The sequence below is a fragment of the Hippocampus zosterae genome, chromosome 5, assembly GCF_025434085.1.
Source record: "Hippocampus zosterae strain Florida chromosome 5, ASM2543408v3, whole genome shotgun sequence".
In the NCBI taxonomy this organism is placed as follows: Eukaryota; Metazoa; Chordata; class Actinopteri; order Syngnathiformes; family Syngnathidae; genus Hippocampus; species Hippocampus zosterae.
Window position 1 is genome coordinate 10,601,978 of NC_067455.1, and position 14,639 is coordinate 10,616,616.

The following is a 14,639-nucleotide window of genomic DNA, read 5'->3' on the forward strand; positions in this document are numbered from 1 at the left end:
TTGTTTCTGTCGTCGTGGGATGTGGACAGACAGAGGAAGTTTGAATCCACATGATAATCCGAGCCTCTTGTGTACACTGTACAAGTCTCTAAATGCTCTGTTCTTCTACATGTTCTGATCCAGTGAGACTGAGAACCACCAGCCCATTAAAAATAATCTGGAGTTGATACTGTACAGTCTAAACCCAATGCCAAGGCCAAAAAATCGTTATTTGGATAGCACCAAATGTTGCCGACTCATGTCATGAAGGATTATATAAGGAACATCCATCCATCCATTTTCTGATCTGCTCATCCTCACAAGGGTCGCGGCGTGTGCTGGAGCCCATCCCAACTGTCTTCGGGCAGTAGGCGGGGTACACCCCGAACTGGTTGCCAATCGCAGGGCGCACAGACGAACAACCACTCGTGCTCACAATTGCACACAATATTCCATTCACCTGCTGTGCATACTTTTGGAATGTGGGAGGAAACCAGAGTACCTGGAGAAAACCCACAGACGCACCGGGGTGAACATGCAAACTCCACACAGGAAGGGCAGAGCGGGATGGAACCCACGACCTCTGCGCTGTGAGGCGGACGTGCTAACCAGTCATCCACCGCCTTTAAAAAACATTTTGAATAATTATTATGCATGGAATATGCATCCAACAAGCATGCATCCTTGTTGTCATAACGTTGTTAGTACACGATATGCTGGGACTTGATCTCATCAAAGACTTTTCCAAAACAAGCACAGGTATGTCCTCTTTTCTCTCATATTTTTATTAGTTAGCCTTGATTGAATGGCCCTACCTCATGTAACCCTGTCATTGATATAATCAGAATAAGACAATGTTTTTTCTTTACAAAAATAAGTATGTCCTCTTGGTCAGCAATAAAAGCTAGCTTTTACTCCTGAGAGAAAGCTACATAATGTAAACATCAAATAAATTATCCCGCTGGATATACCGGGAATTGGTTCCCGGCCAATCACAGGGCACACATGGATATACAGTATAACCATTCACACTCACACCTAAAGGCAATTTTGAGGAATCAACCTACCATGGACGTTTTTGTTATGTGGGAGGAAACCGGAGTACCCGGAAAAAAACCAACACAGGCATGGAGAGAACATGGAAACTACAGTGGAAGGCTGTGGCACGGAATCAAACCCATGCCCTCTATACTGTAATGCAGACCTGCTAACCAGTCCCTCACCGTGCTCCCCATAATTAATTGTATCATTGATTGAAGCAGAGTTAATCAAGTCTTTGATTCTTTATTACATTTAGCAGAAAATCTGAAACGTGCTGGATTATTTTTCAAGAATTTTGAAGCTCAAATGTCCTCCAATTCTGGAATCGCACTGGATTTAATTGTATTGTGAACTGTGTGTTGTGTAAATTTAGACAGATTTGTATGGTCGTCGTGACCTCGGCTCTCCTCCGAAACACTAAAAGTGTGTCGTGGGAAGTTTTGGGTTGCTATAGAAACTGCCCTTCCTGCTCACGCGGCTCAGCCTCTGTCTTTCTCTTTCCATTAGCGCTTATGCATTCTGCACTTGTTATCTCCCAAAGTATATAAAAAAAGGAGGAGGCAGATAAACAGATGCTCTGACTGGCCTTAGGGGGCTCATTAAAGAAGCAATCCATGCAGAGGGCGGGGGGTGGGGGGTGGCAAAAAGGATGTAATAAGATCCATTCGAGGTCGCTCCTTACGAGTTTCTTTTTCCTCGGCTTGTTTCAAATTTCGCCGGGTCGTCGCCTTGTTTTTGCAGTATCTTCCTTCACAGTTGAGGGCAGCACTGAGATGGATGCATGAAATCTGCTGACATCACCTCCCAAGATCCAGTCCAGAGCTTGGCTGGCACAGAGGCGCATAGAGAGAGAAGGGAGGGAGGAGTGGAAGAATTGGAAATGAGACTGCGGATTTGACATGCGTATAAACACACGCATAATACACGGATAGAGTTTGAGTCCATCATCCCTGGTACAGAGAAGAAAACAACTTACTCATCCACAAACACGTGCTGCGGGGAAGATGAGATTGTTGGGTCGCTAAGCACTCCGCTCCCTCCCTCCCACTCTCCTCTTCCTCCATCCCCCGGCCCCCCTCGTTCACCTTGTCTATTCTGGCTTTTATTGTTGCGTCAGAGCCAAAGGGAGGCAGCCACGAGAGAAGCATGCCGGGGGAGAGCGCTCGCAGATCCGTCCCCGCCAATGAGCATCCAGGACAGGGGAAGGACGACACCGGGCTCCCTGGACCAGGACCAGGTAGGACCTCTGGGGCTTATGGGACAGAAACGGGGACGCTGCTATGAGTTTCAATACAAAGAAAGGCTATGATAGCATATAATAATACAATGTCGACTATCTGTTAATAGGCACTCTCGTGCATTGATGCACTTGCATGTCATCTTAGGGCATTAAAACACATGGCAGCTTATGACTGTGACTTGCAGAAATCAGACTTCCAAAGCATGTGTGTGACTGCCCCGTGTTTCTTGCTTCCCTGCTCCTTCCGAAACCCCTCCCCGCCCTAACCCTGTCCTCGGCCCACTGCCTCATCCTCTGCTCCAGTACCTCCATGTCATGCTGCGCATGCAGCCTCATTGTCGCCCTTCATGCAGTAAGCAGTTTTGTGAAGTGTCGGATTGAATGTACGAATGTGACTCCGCCCTTCCCTGAACACCTTTGCTGGATCATGACATAGCAGCATGGCAGAAATTACACACACACACCAGCAACAGTGGTTCTAACTGCTGGAGATTAAAACTTTATAACGTTGTAAAAGGTTGATGAACTGCTAACAAGAGTTGCGACCATAGGTGTAGCTAGAAAAATTTTCAGTTGGGTGGGCCGTGGCCAGGGTAACACACCACCTCATTCAGGGGTGGCAGTGCACGCTCCATTCTTTTTCTTACCGTCCACAGTCAGAATTTCATGATATGAAATTTACACATATCCAGAACAATCCCCATCACATTCAAAATCGGGGGTGCACAAGAGCGGTGCGCCGGTGCGCATGAGCACTGGAAATTGAATATTGCGCTCCAGTTCAAGTCTGTCATTGTGCTTTTGCGTCCTAAAAAAATAGGTCGGGCCAGCCTCGATTCAAAATCTAGTTAGCCGCTCCGATTGCCTCTGAGGACTAACTTCAAAATAAAAGAGAGGTAAGGGATTACTATCAATGTGCAGTATTACTTGTTTCACTTTTATTTTGATGACCTTCGAGGTACGTTGCATAGTAGTCTATCAACATTCAACAACCATTGTGGATTGACCAGGCTGGCTTCCAAGCTAATGCTACATTGGTCGTGGTGGCCCAAAGCATACGTTTGAGAATATACCTTTTTTTTTTAAATACCCCTGCTCATAATCAAGCAGGAACAAGTCTAAGTCAAGAGCAAAATTTTCCCGAGTGTAATGTAGTACTACAAAATGCCATTTTCTTTGCCATAGCTCTCATAGTTTACTTCTATCTCATGCATTGATTTGCTTGATGACAGCTAATATCAAGAGGTCCAAGAAGACTGCACCCATGTGAAAATGGCAGAAAAATTCTATATGAAAACTTTCCTGTAGGTGTGGAAGTGGCCAGAGAGTGACAAGGGGTGGCTTTGTCCATCCCTGGCCAGCACATAGCTCCAGTCAGATAGAGCGCACGACATATGGCGATAGTGGGACGTATGTGACCTACACAGGAATAAAAGAGAGGCTTTTTCAGCATGATGATCCAGATTTTTTAAACAATTAAATATGCTGCTTTTCTGCTATGTTTTTTTCATTCCTTCTTGCATTATTCAGGTCTCTTTCATATTTTCGAAGGTATTTGAACTCTATCAATTATACCAAGAAATCCAATTTTAAGATCAATGGATTAATGTATTCTAAATGCTGACCTAATAAATCATCATTGTTAGTATATTTGAAAGCAACAGACAGTTAAGGAGTGAAAGTCAATGGTGGTTGTTTTTTTTTTCCTTCGTTGAAGCACTAGCTGACTCCCCTCAGGCCTGTTGAGGAGGTGCTGCAGCCTGAGTGATTCTGCTCCACTTATTGTTTCACTGCCTTCCCCCAAAGGAGCAGCACACAGCTATTCAAGGAACGACAGCGGAGATATTGTAGCTCACATTTAAGCTAACGGTTACCTTGTTGCCTTTTAGTAATTTGTTGCTGGAACAACAACGTTGCCCTGAGTTGTGGTCATGCGTCGCAGGGTATCACGCTCGTTTGAGCCAAGTCTGCAAAGCATGACTCAGCTCATACACCAACAAACTTCAGAGCTTATTGTTGGGATGGAGATCATGCCGAGATGCTAAGTGCTGATGCTTGCACTCGCCACAGCCATGAGGAGTTCTCAGGAAGCAGGGTGACAATGATAACTGGTGACGTGTGTGTGTGTGTGTGCGTTTGTGTGTGTGTTGGTGTTTGTCAGTGGCTGGCACAGAGCAGTGCCACTTGTCTGTCAAAATGGCCAATCAGCATGCGGATTGAGGTCATGGTGACAACGGCCTAGTTAAAATGAAGCCTCTGTTCCTTCTTTGTGACAGAAAGGGACTCACATCACATCTTCTCAGGATATATTGACGTGAAGCACAATTAATGTAGCCTCATATATTACTGCATTAAAACCAATCAATGAACAAAGAGGTAAAGGATGTGTTATTTGTCCACATGCATCTTTCATTGACCAAAAGTTTAACTATGGACTCATCAGTTTCATATTATCATGAAAGAATCTCTCTACAAAGATTTTTATGAAGTTTATGATAAAAAATAAATAATTGTTTTCCAGGAAAAAGCAGACATCCATCCACAGCGTCTACACCCAGTGACAGTGGCTCTTCTCCTTCCGACAGTGGCTCAAGCCCTTCTCCCAGCACTCCTCAGAAGCTACTACCATCACACACATCCCCATTTGGACCCAGAATATTTCATGCAACATCAAACTCCACTGGGACTCCAAGACCTCAACCTGAAGGGTCTGACCATCGGCAAAACAACCTGTCAAGATTGTCCGGGAAACTAGGCGGTCATGGACCTTGCGGCCGTCTGGTCCCCGTTAAAATGGAAAGAATCAAAGTCGGTGTCAGACTTGGAAGATATATTTTTCATATCTTTGCAGCAGATGCACAAATTTAATGTGTTCTGTGTATCACCCCCAGGTGCTGACTGGTTCTGAGGTGGAAAGTGATTATCCAGAGCCGCAGACCATGGAAACAAGGGTGGTGATGGGCCAGGAGACGCTCCTTAAACCTTCAGGGATCCTGAAAGGAACACACTTGCATGGCCGCTGTGATCAGGCAAGCCCATCGTCAGTTAGCCAACGTTTTGCTGAAGCTCAGACAAAAGCAAACAAGCCCCAGATGGAAACGAGCGAGGAAAAGTGTCAAATTAAAAACCCGGACGAAGAAGATAAAGCAACAGAACATGTTCCACCCTCAACCATTGCATTACCATCCTCCACATCCTCCGCATGTCTGGAGCCCATCGCAAATGATGACAATTTGATGGCAAAGATAGAGGGTGAAAGCCTTGCTAAAGTTGAAGTGCCTTCCCAGTCTGTCCACGAGCAACCCTGTCCAGTGACTCTATCTTTTTCCGAGCCAACTTGTTCTGTAGACCCACTGCGAGTGGGCGTGCCCTCGTCACTCGACCCCGACTTCTACTATACGGCCCCTTCCACTCCAATCAAGATGGCGTCACAAGCCTCGCATCTTAAACATCATTCATATCCAGGCTCTCCCGCTTTCTCCCCTTCACCGGGCTTACCCTCAGACAGCGATGACCTCTGCTCCCCTGTGACCTCCCCCTCTGGCTCTTATATGACAGCTGAAGGGGGAAGCTGGACCTCCTCCTACGAATCATCCGCATCCCCCTCCACTTCTCCCAACCTGCTGCTTTCAGAGGACACACAGGAGGCCCGTGCTTGCTTTGTTGGCTCCTTGTCCGAGATTGGAGATGAAGTTGGTGAGGAAAAGGTGCGAACGTGTCCAGAGCGTGAGGTGGAGAGGGCAGGGGAATTAAATATGCACTCTTCGGATGATGTCATGAATCCACGAATTAGGATATCAGGTACAACAATACCTGAAGAGGAAGAAGCTCAAAATGATGAAGGTCAGCCCAGGATTCCGAAAGAAAGTTGTCGCTCTTGTTGGGCGACTGCACATACACCTCCACCAAGGAGCAGTAGCAGCCACACCAGTGACTCCCAGGAGGATGGTGGTGAGTCTGAAAGCTCTCTCTGTCCGGTAGAAGAGGCTAGTGCAGCGATAGAAGAGCACCTAAGACCCACCCATTCAGTACTCCAACTGCAACTAGAGCCATGTTTATCTGCTGTAGATTATGGACACACGGCTGATCAGCGAGAGAAAACATCCAAAGCTGTCACTCCCGATGTAGCCTCATCTCACCCTAGTCCCGACTCACCTGTCGCTCACCTGGATCCTTTCTGTCCTGAAGCCTTTGGTCAGCTTGGCTCCAGTTCTTTTATGTTCTCTCGGGCAGTTTGCGCTGAGGATATACCAGAAGACGAAAGGATGATTCCTGTCTCTCTGATCCCATTTCCTCCTCACACAAGCCTTATCTTTCAAGCAGATTCATTTGAAATCACTCTATTTCCCACAGAGGATGACAATGAAATAGTGATGGACAGAAATGAAGGGAAGGATGTGGATGCATACGCAGCTGGAGAGGAGGAAGCTGACATTGAAGATGATGATGATGATGATAACGACGACTATGCTGCCGATGATATCAATGGGAATAAAAGTGTGGAAGGTGGGGATGGTGGCCATGATGAAGAGGAGCATTTTAATGATGGTGGCACTGACGACAGTGGTGAGGCAGTTGAGGGAGCTAATGTCGAGGTCAAAGTGGTTGAGGAAAACGGAGATGAAGAAGAGCAAGATGACGAAGAGGGAGAGTACGTCAGAGAAGTATTGGAAGGCGCTACCGACGAGGACAGCTCAGCCTCCTTTCTTCATACACTCTCCGAGACATCTATAAATGACGGTCTGGATGACTTCTTCTGTTTCCAAGATGATACGGATGACTCATTAGATTCTGCTTCCTATAATGGGGAGGAAGATGAACGCCTGTACAGTACCGAGAGGCATGCGCAGTCACTAGAACCGACACTTGATTCTACTGAAATGCAATCAGAATCTGAACAGGGACCTGCCGCAACTATCGATCAAGCTGAAACCTTACGCACACAGCCAAGTCTGCATATGATCGTGGATCACCCTGAAACAACTGGTCGGTCTGCAGACATGTTTGCCACGTCCAAATGCAATGAAATAGAACACAAAGCTACAGAAGATCCCGGACGTTCCAGTCCATCAGACAAAACAAAAGCTGCACAAGTGGATGAGAACCCAGCAAAGCAATTTACAGCTGCCCATCAATGTGAGCCCTTGAAAAAAGGAAACACGAAAAAGACTGAAATAAAAGAAGATTTTAGTTTTCTAGTGGAATCTAACCAATGCCCTTGTAATGTTTCTCATAACAACCCATCTGTCCAATCTTACCCCTGCCCGTCTTTTGGGAGACTAGAGACTACAAACCCTGGTAATCCAGTTCTTCACAAGGAATCGGCAGATGAAGATGATAGGAACGACGTTAGTTTGAAGCAGCCCACGGAAGGCAGAGAAGAAGATCCCACTCCAGAAAGGGATTCTTATAAATTGCTCATCAAGCATAGTCATAATCAGACGGAGAGCAATGTAGCTGCAGGAGAAAGTCGAATTTTACCTTCACAGGGCTCCTCCGGTAGATCTGACAAAGCTGAGAGAGAAGAATGGAACAAGAAGAATGACAACTGCAGAGTAGAGCTTAGAGGTGTGGACTGTAGAGTTACAGATTCGAGTTCCTTGAGTTTGGGTATGACCACTGCCACTAATGACTTGAATAAAGGTGTGCTTCCTCTCTCCTGCCCTAAAGACCCGAGTCCAAACCCCAGTAATATCCCAATCTCTACTTCTCCAGAGGTTATTTTGGGCCTTGTAGACAATCTGACCTTAACTCCTGAACATTGTCCCGGTGACTCCAGTCAGGAGAACTTGAGTACTGACGAGAAGGTACTTGGGGCGTCCGGATCCCCTCACTCTCCTCTAGCCATCTCACCCAAAAGAGAAAACTCAGAAACAGTTACCAGAAGGGAAATTGATCCTGAACCCAGGATTTGGTGTGATGACAAGACTCAATTACATTTAGGATCAGTGTCTGAATTTGGAATATGGGGAGCAGGCGAGTCTCTTTCCTTGTCACTGGGGAAGAAGTATGAGTTAGAGGCAGAGAGTGTCCTTATGTGTGACACAAGAGGCCACAGGACACAAACGACTATGATTCCGAACATGAGTAGTGAACCATTCCAGAAATATGACAAAGGTTTTGGTTATGTTCCGGAGATGAAAGATATCAACAGAAGCGATGGAAAGAGGCATCCCAGAGAAGATAACGAACTGATAGAAGAAGGGACTTCTGTGTCCAACTTGGTTTCTTGGAAGTCCATCGAGGAGCTCTCAGAGGCAGGTGGGGGAGAACGATTTCTTAATGATGATGTCAGTAATTTAAATCATAATAATGATGGAGATATCATAGACACACAAATGCAATTAACATGGATGGATTCCAACAATAATAATGACACTACCTTTGACTCAGTAGAAATAGCAATGCGTGAAGGACTGAATGCTCTGTCTGAGGAAGTGAGACCTGAGTTTGTGAATGTCAAAGTCAGAGAATCACTTTCCAATATTCCTCTTGAAGAGACGCCATCAAGGGTTTCTGTTGAAACGCCCAACGATGAACAAGAACCCGCAGGGGCTCCTGTAACCCAAACAACGCACACGATGCAGACGCAATTAAATAATACCAGCGTAGCTAAATCTGCAGCAAGCCGACATCTCAAAAGCATACTAGGAAGACGTCCAGACGATCAGACAATCACCCCAGATAGTAACACAGCACTTAGTTTAGTAGATGGTTTCTTTGGTTCCTTTAATCCCAGATGTAAATCTAATGCCCCTGCACCCATTGGAGATGCAAATTGTGGTTTGCAATCAGAATCAGATGAGATGGTGGTCAAGCCTGACGCTGGAGACCAAAAAACAATTGATGCCAGTCCTGCGACTGACAAACGTGCTGATGAACCAAAGACTAAAGATTCCTCTAAAGGACAGCAGTGTGCGCGCTTGAACTCAGGGACGGGCCAGGAAGAAAATTCTATTCTATTCAAAGAGAGTTGCTCAAAGAATGATAAAAAGAAGAAAGAAACACCCTCTTCCCCACAGACTACCCCGAAACGTTTTGCACAAGACACTGCTAAGGATGCACTTTGCACAGAGAAAGCTGGCGCTACGAAGAAAGGGCGAAGACGGAAACAACACAAGGTCTCTAAGGTGATCACTAATTTAGACTCCAGTCTTGACATTCTTGACCCTGAAAAGAAACCTCTCACTCCCAAACATGCTTCCAAAGACGGAAGCTCAAATGCTAAGGGCGTCCTTTCAATAATCAATCAAGACAAAAAGGCAAACAATAAAATGTTATCAGTCGAGCCTCAGCAGAAGAAAAACAAGTCTGGAACACAGATTCAAGTTGAAAAGTGTCCAAATAACTTGAGTCGCAACTGTGACAGCCCGACGCCAGTGAACCTCAATGCCACAGTCGAAACAAACCGAGACTCACACCAGGAAGACGACGGGCTGGACAACAGGGCAGTAATGGTTGACAACAGTCCACCGTCAAATAGCGAGAGAAGAATCATTGTGGACATTAATGACAACAACATAGACAATGTCCAGTACTCCTTATCGCAGGCCACCAGACTATGCACTCCGTTTCCTTCCTCAGCCTCTCCTGCGACCCTTTCCTCACCCACCCCTCGAGCTTCAACAGAGCCACAAAATGAGCTTCCCACACCTGTGCAAGAATCCCAACCTGCGCTTTCAGCCCACCGACTCCCTTCCCTCGCCGCACCCTATGCATCCGCCACAATGAACTCCACTTCTCCGGCAAGCCAGCAAGTACTTACCCCGCAAATTCTTCCCGGTGACAAAGGGGCCGCCATCACCCATCTGACACCGACTAAATCCGAATCAAGTGTTGCTTTAGACACAACGTTTGCGGTGTCCAAGCCAACCCAGGAATCGTCCTCCATTCCTTCACCCTGTTACACCAAACAAGGCTGCATCAAGAACCTGGCCAAAGGTAAGCAGTATGTGTTTTGCAAATCATAACCTATATTCCCAGCACAAAATATGATCGGGTATTGATCAATCAATATTTTATTTCCCCATAAGAGTCCAGCCTAGTCGAGAGAGGTACAGACATTGAGGACGACCGTGAACTCCCTCGTGTGCTCAAAGAAGCAGCAGGAATCAGAAGGGGATCCATGGAGAGAACTCGCGAATCTGATCAAAAGGAAAGCCACCCCTTCTCTTCTCATCGGCTAACCAACAAAGAGTCAGGAAGCTATTCAGTCAACCGCAGCCACGCAATTTCTGAAAACTTCAAAAACAACTGTGAGTAAAAGCGCACCCCATTTCATTTGATCGCAACAGGATATTTATCATCCTATTTGTAGTGTTACTATACATTACAAAATCTCTCAAGAGCTAAATGAGAGATTGCCAGTGATGCCTTACCCATGACTCTCAATGATTTTTATTGCTTACCTCTGCTAAGGAGTTCATGTTTAATTGAATCAGCCAGTTTTTGATATATCGACCGAGATTATTTTGGGGCGGATGTGTCAAAAATGGAGTCTAATATTTTACAATTGAAATAAATTGCCTGTTTAATTTAAAATGATTTCATTTAGAACGCATCCAGGTTATGCATCTCGGGGGGAGGGGGAGGGGTAGGGGAGAAAATGATTTTAAACCTGGAAATGTTCATTTACATGCTCTGAAGCTTGTATCTCTGTCAATTTTTCACATCAGCCTTTTTAAAATAATACACAGTTCCTTAATACACAAAATGTTGCAGCTATTTCATCTCGAGTCTTGGGGACACACTTCATGTGGACTTGTTGCCATTGTAATGAGTATTTGCAGCAATAACAAAATCCAAAAAGGAAAACAATAACAACAACAACAACAACAAAACCTACCAAAAAATAAAAGACACCTAATCGTGTGTTTTGTCTATGTATTTGCCCAGGTTCTCTCGTGGCCTCCTGTAATGAGTCTGAGAGCGATGGCTCGGCCCTTGAGCTGGAGGAGGAGCCGATGAGACCTCATCAACCACAGGTGTGTCTGGATGCCATTTTTGCCTCTATTGATTGTACAGTGCAAAGAGTTATTCATTAATGATTATGTTTTTAATGAGGTCGTCGTTTTCAAGTAATGTAGAAGTGCATCGTGTCATATTAGGAGGCTATTTTGACTCTCTTAAATGTGTAAAATATTCCAAATCCATCCAGTTTGTTGGCACTGTCCAACTGTACCAATCAAAATGGAGCAGAACTAAAAATCAAACACACACACACACAACAGTTATCACCTATTGGCTCTTATGATATAAGTTATCAGTGGGATACTTGATATTAGTAGGTCCATGAAATGTTCAACTTGCTCTTTCCAGACATGACTTGATAATATGACCTGCCCTACTTGCTTTGCGGCTAGTTAATTAGCTTTAGGCGTTTTAAGCAATCCTATGGAGGAGGGTGGGCTGATTTTGGTGCCATTGCTTCTTAAAATAGTCTCAAATAACACTTGGCCTCCCCTGCAGTCCTTCTCCTCTCCAGACGAAGGCCTCAACCGACCAAAGCAGAGCCGCAGTGAGAAGAAGGCCCGCAAGGTCACACTAGCAATGCTTCCTTGAATCATTTTGATGCCAGCGTATCATGACGTTTCTTCTGCTGCTCTGTGCACGTAGGCCATGTCTAAACTAGGTCTAAAGGCGGTCCATGGTGTGACCAGAATAACCATAAGGAAGTCCAAGAGTATCCTGTTCGTCATTAGCCGACCAGATGTGTTCAAAAGCCCTGCGTCAGATATTTATATTGTATTTGGAGAGGCCAAGGTAAGTCTCCTTTTCCAAATAAATCTCAGTTGCACGTTTCCGTTTCTGATTCCTCTCTTTCTCCCTCCCTCCAAGATTGAGGATCTCTCTCAACAGGCTCACAAAGCTGCTGCGGAGAAATTCAAGGTGCCTGTGACCTCCACTCCCTTGGCGCCCCCTGTCCCACCTAGCCTTAGCATCAAGGAGGAGAGCGAAGAGGAAGAAGAGGAGGTATGCCCACTTCTCTTTAAGACAAGTGGACGTCATGACTATCTCCATGCTGTCCTTCCAGTTGGATGACGGGGGTCTGGAGCAGAGGGACATTGAGCTGGTGATGGCTCAGGCCAATGTGTCTCGAGCAAAGGCTGTGCGTGCGCTGAAGCACAACAAGAACGACATCGTGAACGCTATCATGGTGAGGATGGTAGATGGTGAATAGATGAATGAGTTGGAGTGAGGGTTAGGGAACATGACAATTAGAATTTCTCCAAGTCACTCTTCAGTTCTGGGCATCGTCCCTTGATTAGTTTTTCACCGCTAGATGGCAGTATAAGTTCAACAACCTGAGTGCAGTCTCGTTGAAGGAAGTTGTCACAACCTCAAGGTGGCACCAAAGCACTTTTTAAAAACCTTTTTGGTTTGTCTCTGCATAAAAATGAACAAACAAATGAGTTTTCAGCAATAACGGGATAAGTTAGAAAAGGCCAACCTGTCTGGGTTCATAATACCCCACTTAATAAAAAGTACAAAAGTACCGGTCCTACCAATTTTGTATGTTACATGTTTCGATCCTTTTTGCTTCCAGGAGCTGACCATGTGAACGGTGTAGGTGATCCGAAGCTTGACCGCCTCCTTTTCCTCAGTCGACCCAAAGCCTAAACACCACTCTGTATCGCTGCTACTGTATGTTGCATCTCCAAATCCTGCTCAATAAATCAAATAGTAAAAGTCTGTTCGGATGCAAGCTTTGCTGGAGGCATTGCACTGATTTCAACTTATGGGACAGTGAATCTCCCTTCATAACATGAAATACTGAGGGCCTTTGATTGTCTGTGCACCTACCTTCATAAATGCCTCAATACAGTTATAGCTCAGCCCCCCTGTACTTACTGATGGAGGAGGAGAAAGTTTTCAGCTAATTTAATACCTTTAAGGGTCAAATGTAAATGGTGTTGAGATTCAAAGTGAAATTCTTCGACTGTTCTGTGTCCTAACATTAACACTAAGGAGATAGTGGGCAATGCAAACGCTAATAAAGTAGATGGCACTTTTTCTGCTTCTAATAATTTGGAGACAATAACACCAAAGGACATTATCATTACAGTCACCTTTGGTATTTCTAAAAATGATTTTGAGCACCCCTAAAAGGGTCTGTATGCTTTATACTTTCCCCTCCCATTACTTTTGACTACCATGTTTTTTTTCTTTTTTCATATGGACCTTCGTTCTTTTTCCACGCTCCTGCTCCTTAAGAAAGTGGCTTGAAAAATAGTTATTCTAGTAAGGCGTTTTTAGCCGAAAAAAATGACTGTGTATAGGAAGGCATTTTGAGCCCCCAAAAAACCAACCACGTATAGTAAAGCGTTTTTGTCCGAAAAAACCCCGACCATGTATAGTAAGGCGTTTTTAGGCGAAAAAAAATGACCATGTATAGTAAGGCATTTTTAGCCCCAAAAAACGACCATGTATAGTAAGGCATTTTTAGCCCCCAAAGTAAGGCGTTTTTAGCCGAAAAAAACGACCATGTATAGTAAGGCTTTTTTAGCCCCCAAAAAATGACCATGTATATATTGTAAGGCATTTTTAGCCCCAAAAAAACGACCATGTATAGTAAGCCGTTTTTAGCCGAAAAAAAATGACCATGTATAGTAAGGCATTTTTAGCCCCAAAAAACGACCATGTATAGTAAGGCATTTTTAGCCCCCAAAGTAAGGCGTTTTTAGCCGAAAAAAACGACCATGTATAGTAAGGCTTTTTTAGCCCCCAAAAAATGACCATGTATATATTGTAAGGCATTTTTAGCCCCAAAAAAACGACCATGTATAGTAAGCCGTTTTTAGCCGAAAAAAACGACCATGTATAATAAGGCGTTTTTAGCCCCACAAAACGACCATGGATAGAAAGGCATTTTTAGCCCCAAAAAACTACCATGTATAGGAAAGCGTTTTTAGCGGGAAAAAACGACGATGTATAGTTAGGCGTTTTTGGCCGAAAAAAAACCAACCATGTATAGTAAGGCGTTTTTAGTCGAAAAAAACGACCATGTATAGCACGCCGTTTTTGGCCCCAAAAAACGACCATGTATAGGAAGGCATTTTTAGCCGAAAAAAATGACCAGTTATAGTAAGGCGTTTTTAGCCGAAAAAAACGACCATGTATAGTGAGGCGTTTTTAGCCGAAAAAAAACAACCATGTATAGTGAGGCATTTTTAGCCCAAAAAACTGACCAGTTATAGTAAGGCGTTTTTAGCCGAAAAAAACGAACATGTATAGTGAGGTGTTTTTAGCCGAAAAAAACCCACCTTGTATAGTAAGGCGTTTTTAGCCCAAAAAAACGACAATTTTTTAGTAAGGCGTTTTTAGCGGGGGAAAAACGACGATGTATAGTTATGCGTTTTTGGCCAAAAAAAAACGACCA

At 44.7% G+C, this 14,639-nt stretch overlaps 1 protein-coding gene across 2 annotated transcripts; it reads left to right on the top strand.

Annotated features, from left to right (window-relative positions):
• The first annotated feature begins 1,712 nt into the window (after positions 1-1,712).
• Positions 1,713-12,954, top strand: nacad (NAC alpha domain containing). 2 transcript variants are annotated; one of them, XM_052066059.1, is made up of 10 exons: positions 1,713-2,257; positions 4,782-5,068; positions 5,152-10,201; positions 10,294-10,515; positions 11,156-11,244; positions 11,729-11,797; positions 11,876-12,022; positions 12,098-12,232; positions 12,294-12,416; positions 12,807-12,954. In XM_052066059.1, the coding sequence occupies exons 1-10, from the start codon at positions 2,167-2,169 to the stop codon at positions 12,819-12,821; spliced, it is 6,228 nt and encodes a 2,075-aa protein (XP_051922019.1). In that variant the 5' UTR covers positions 1,713-2,166; the 3' UTR covers positions 12,822-12,954. The 2 variants fall into 2 exon arrangements, with proteins under 2 accessions (XP_051922019.1, XP_051922020.1); XM_052066060.1 differs by lacking the exon at positions 1,713-2,257 and adding an exon at positions 3,070-3,156.
• The last annotated feature ends 1,685 nt before the right edge of the window (positions 12,955-14,639 follow it).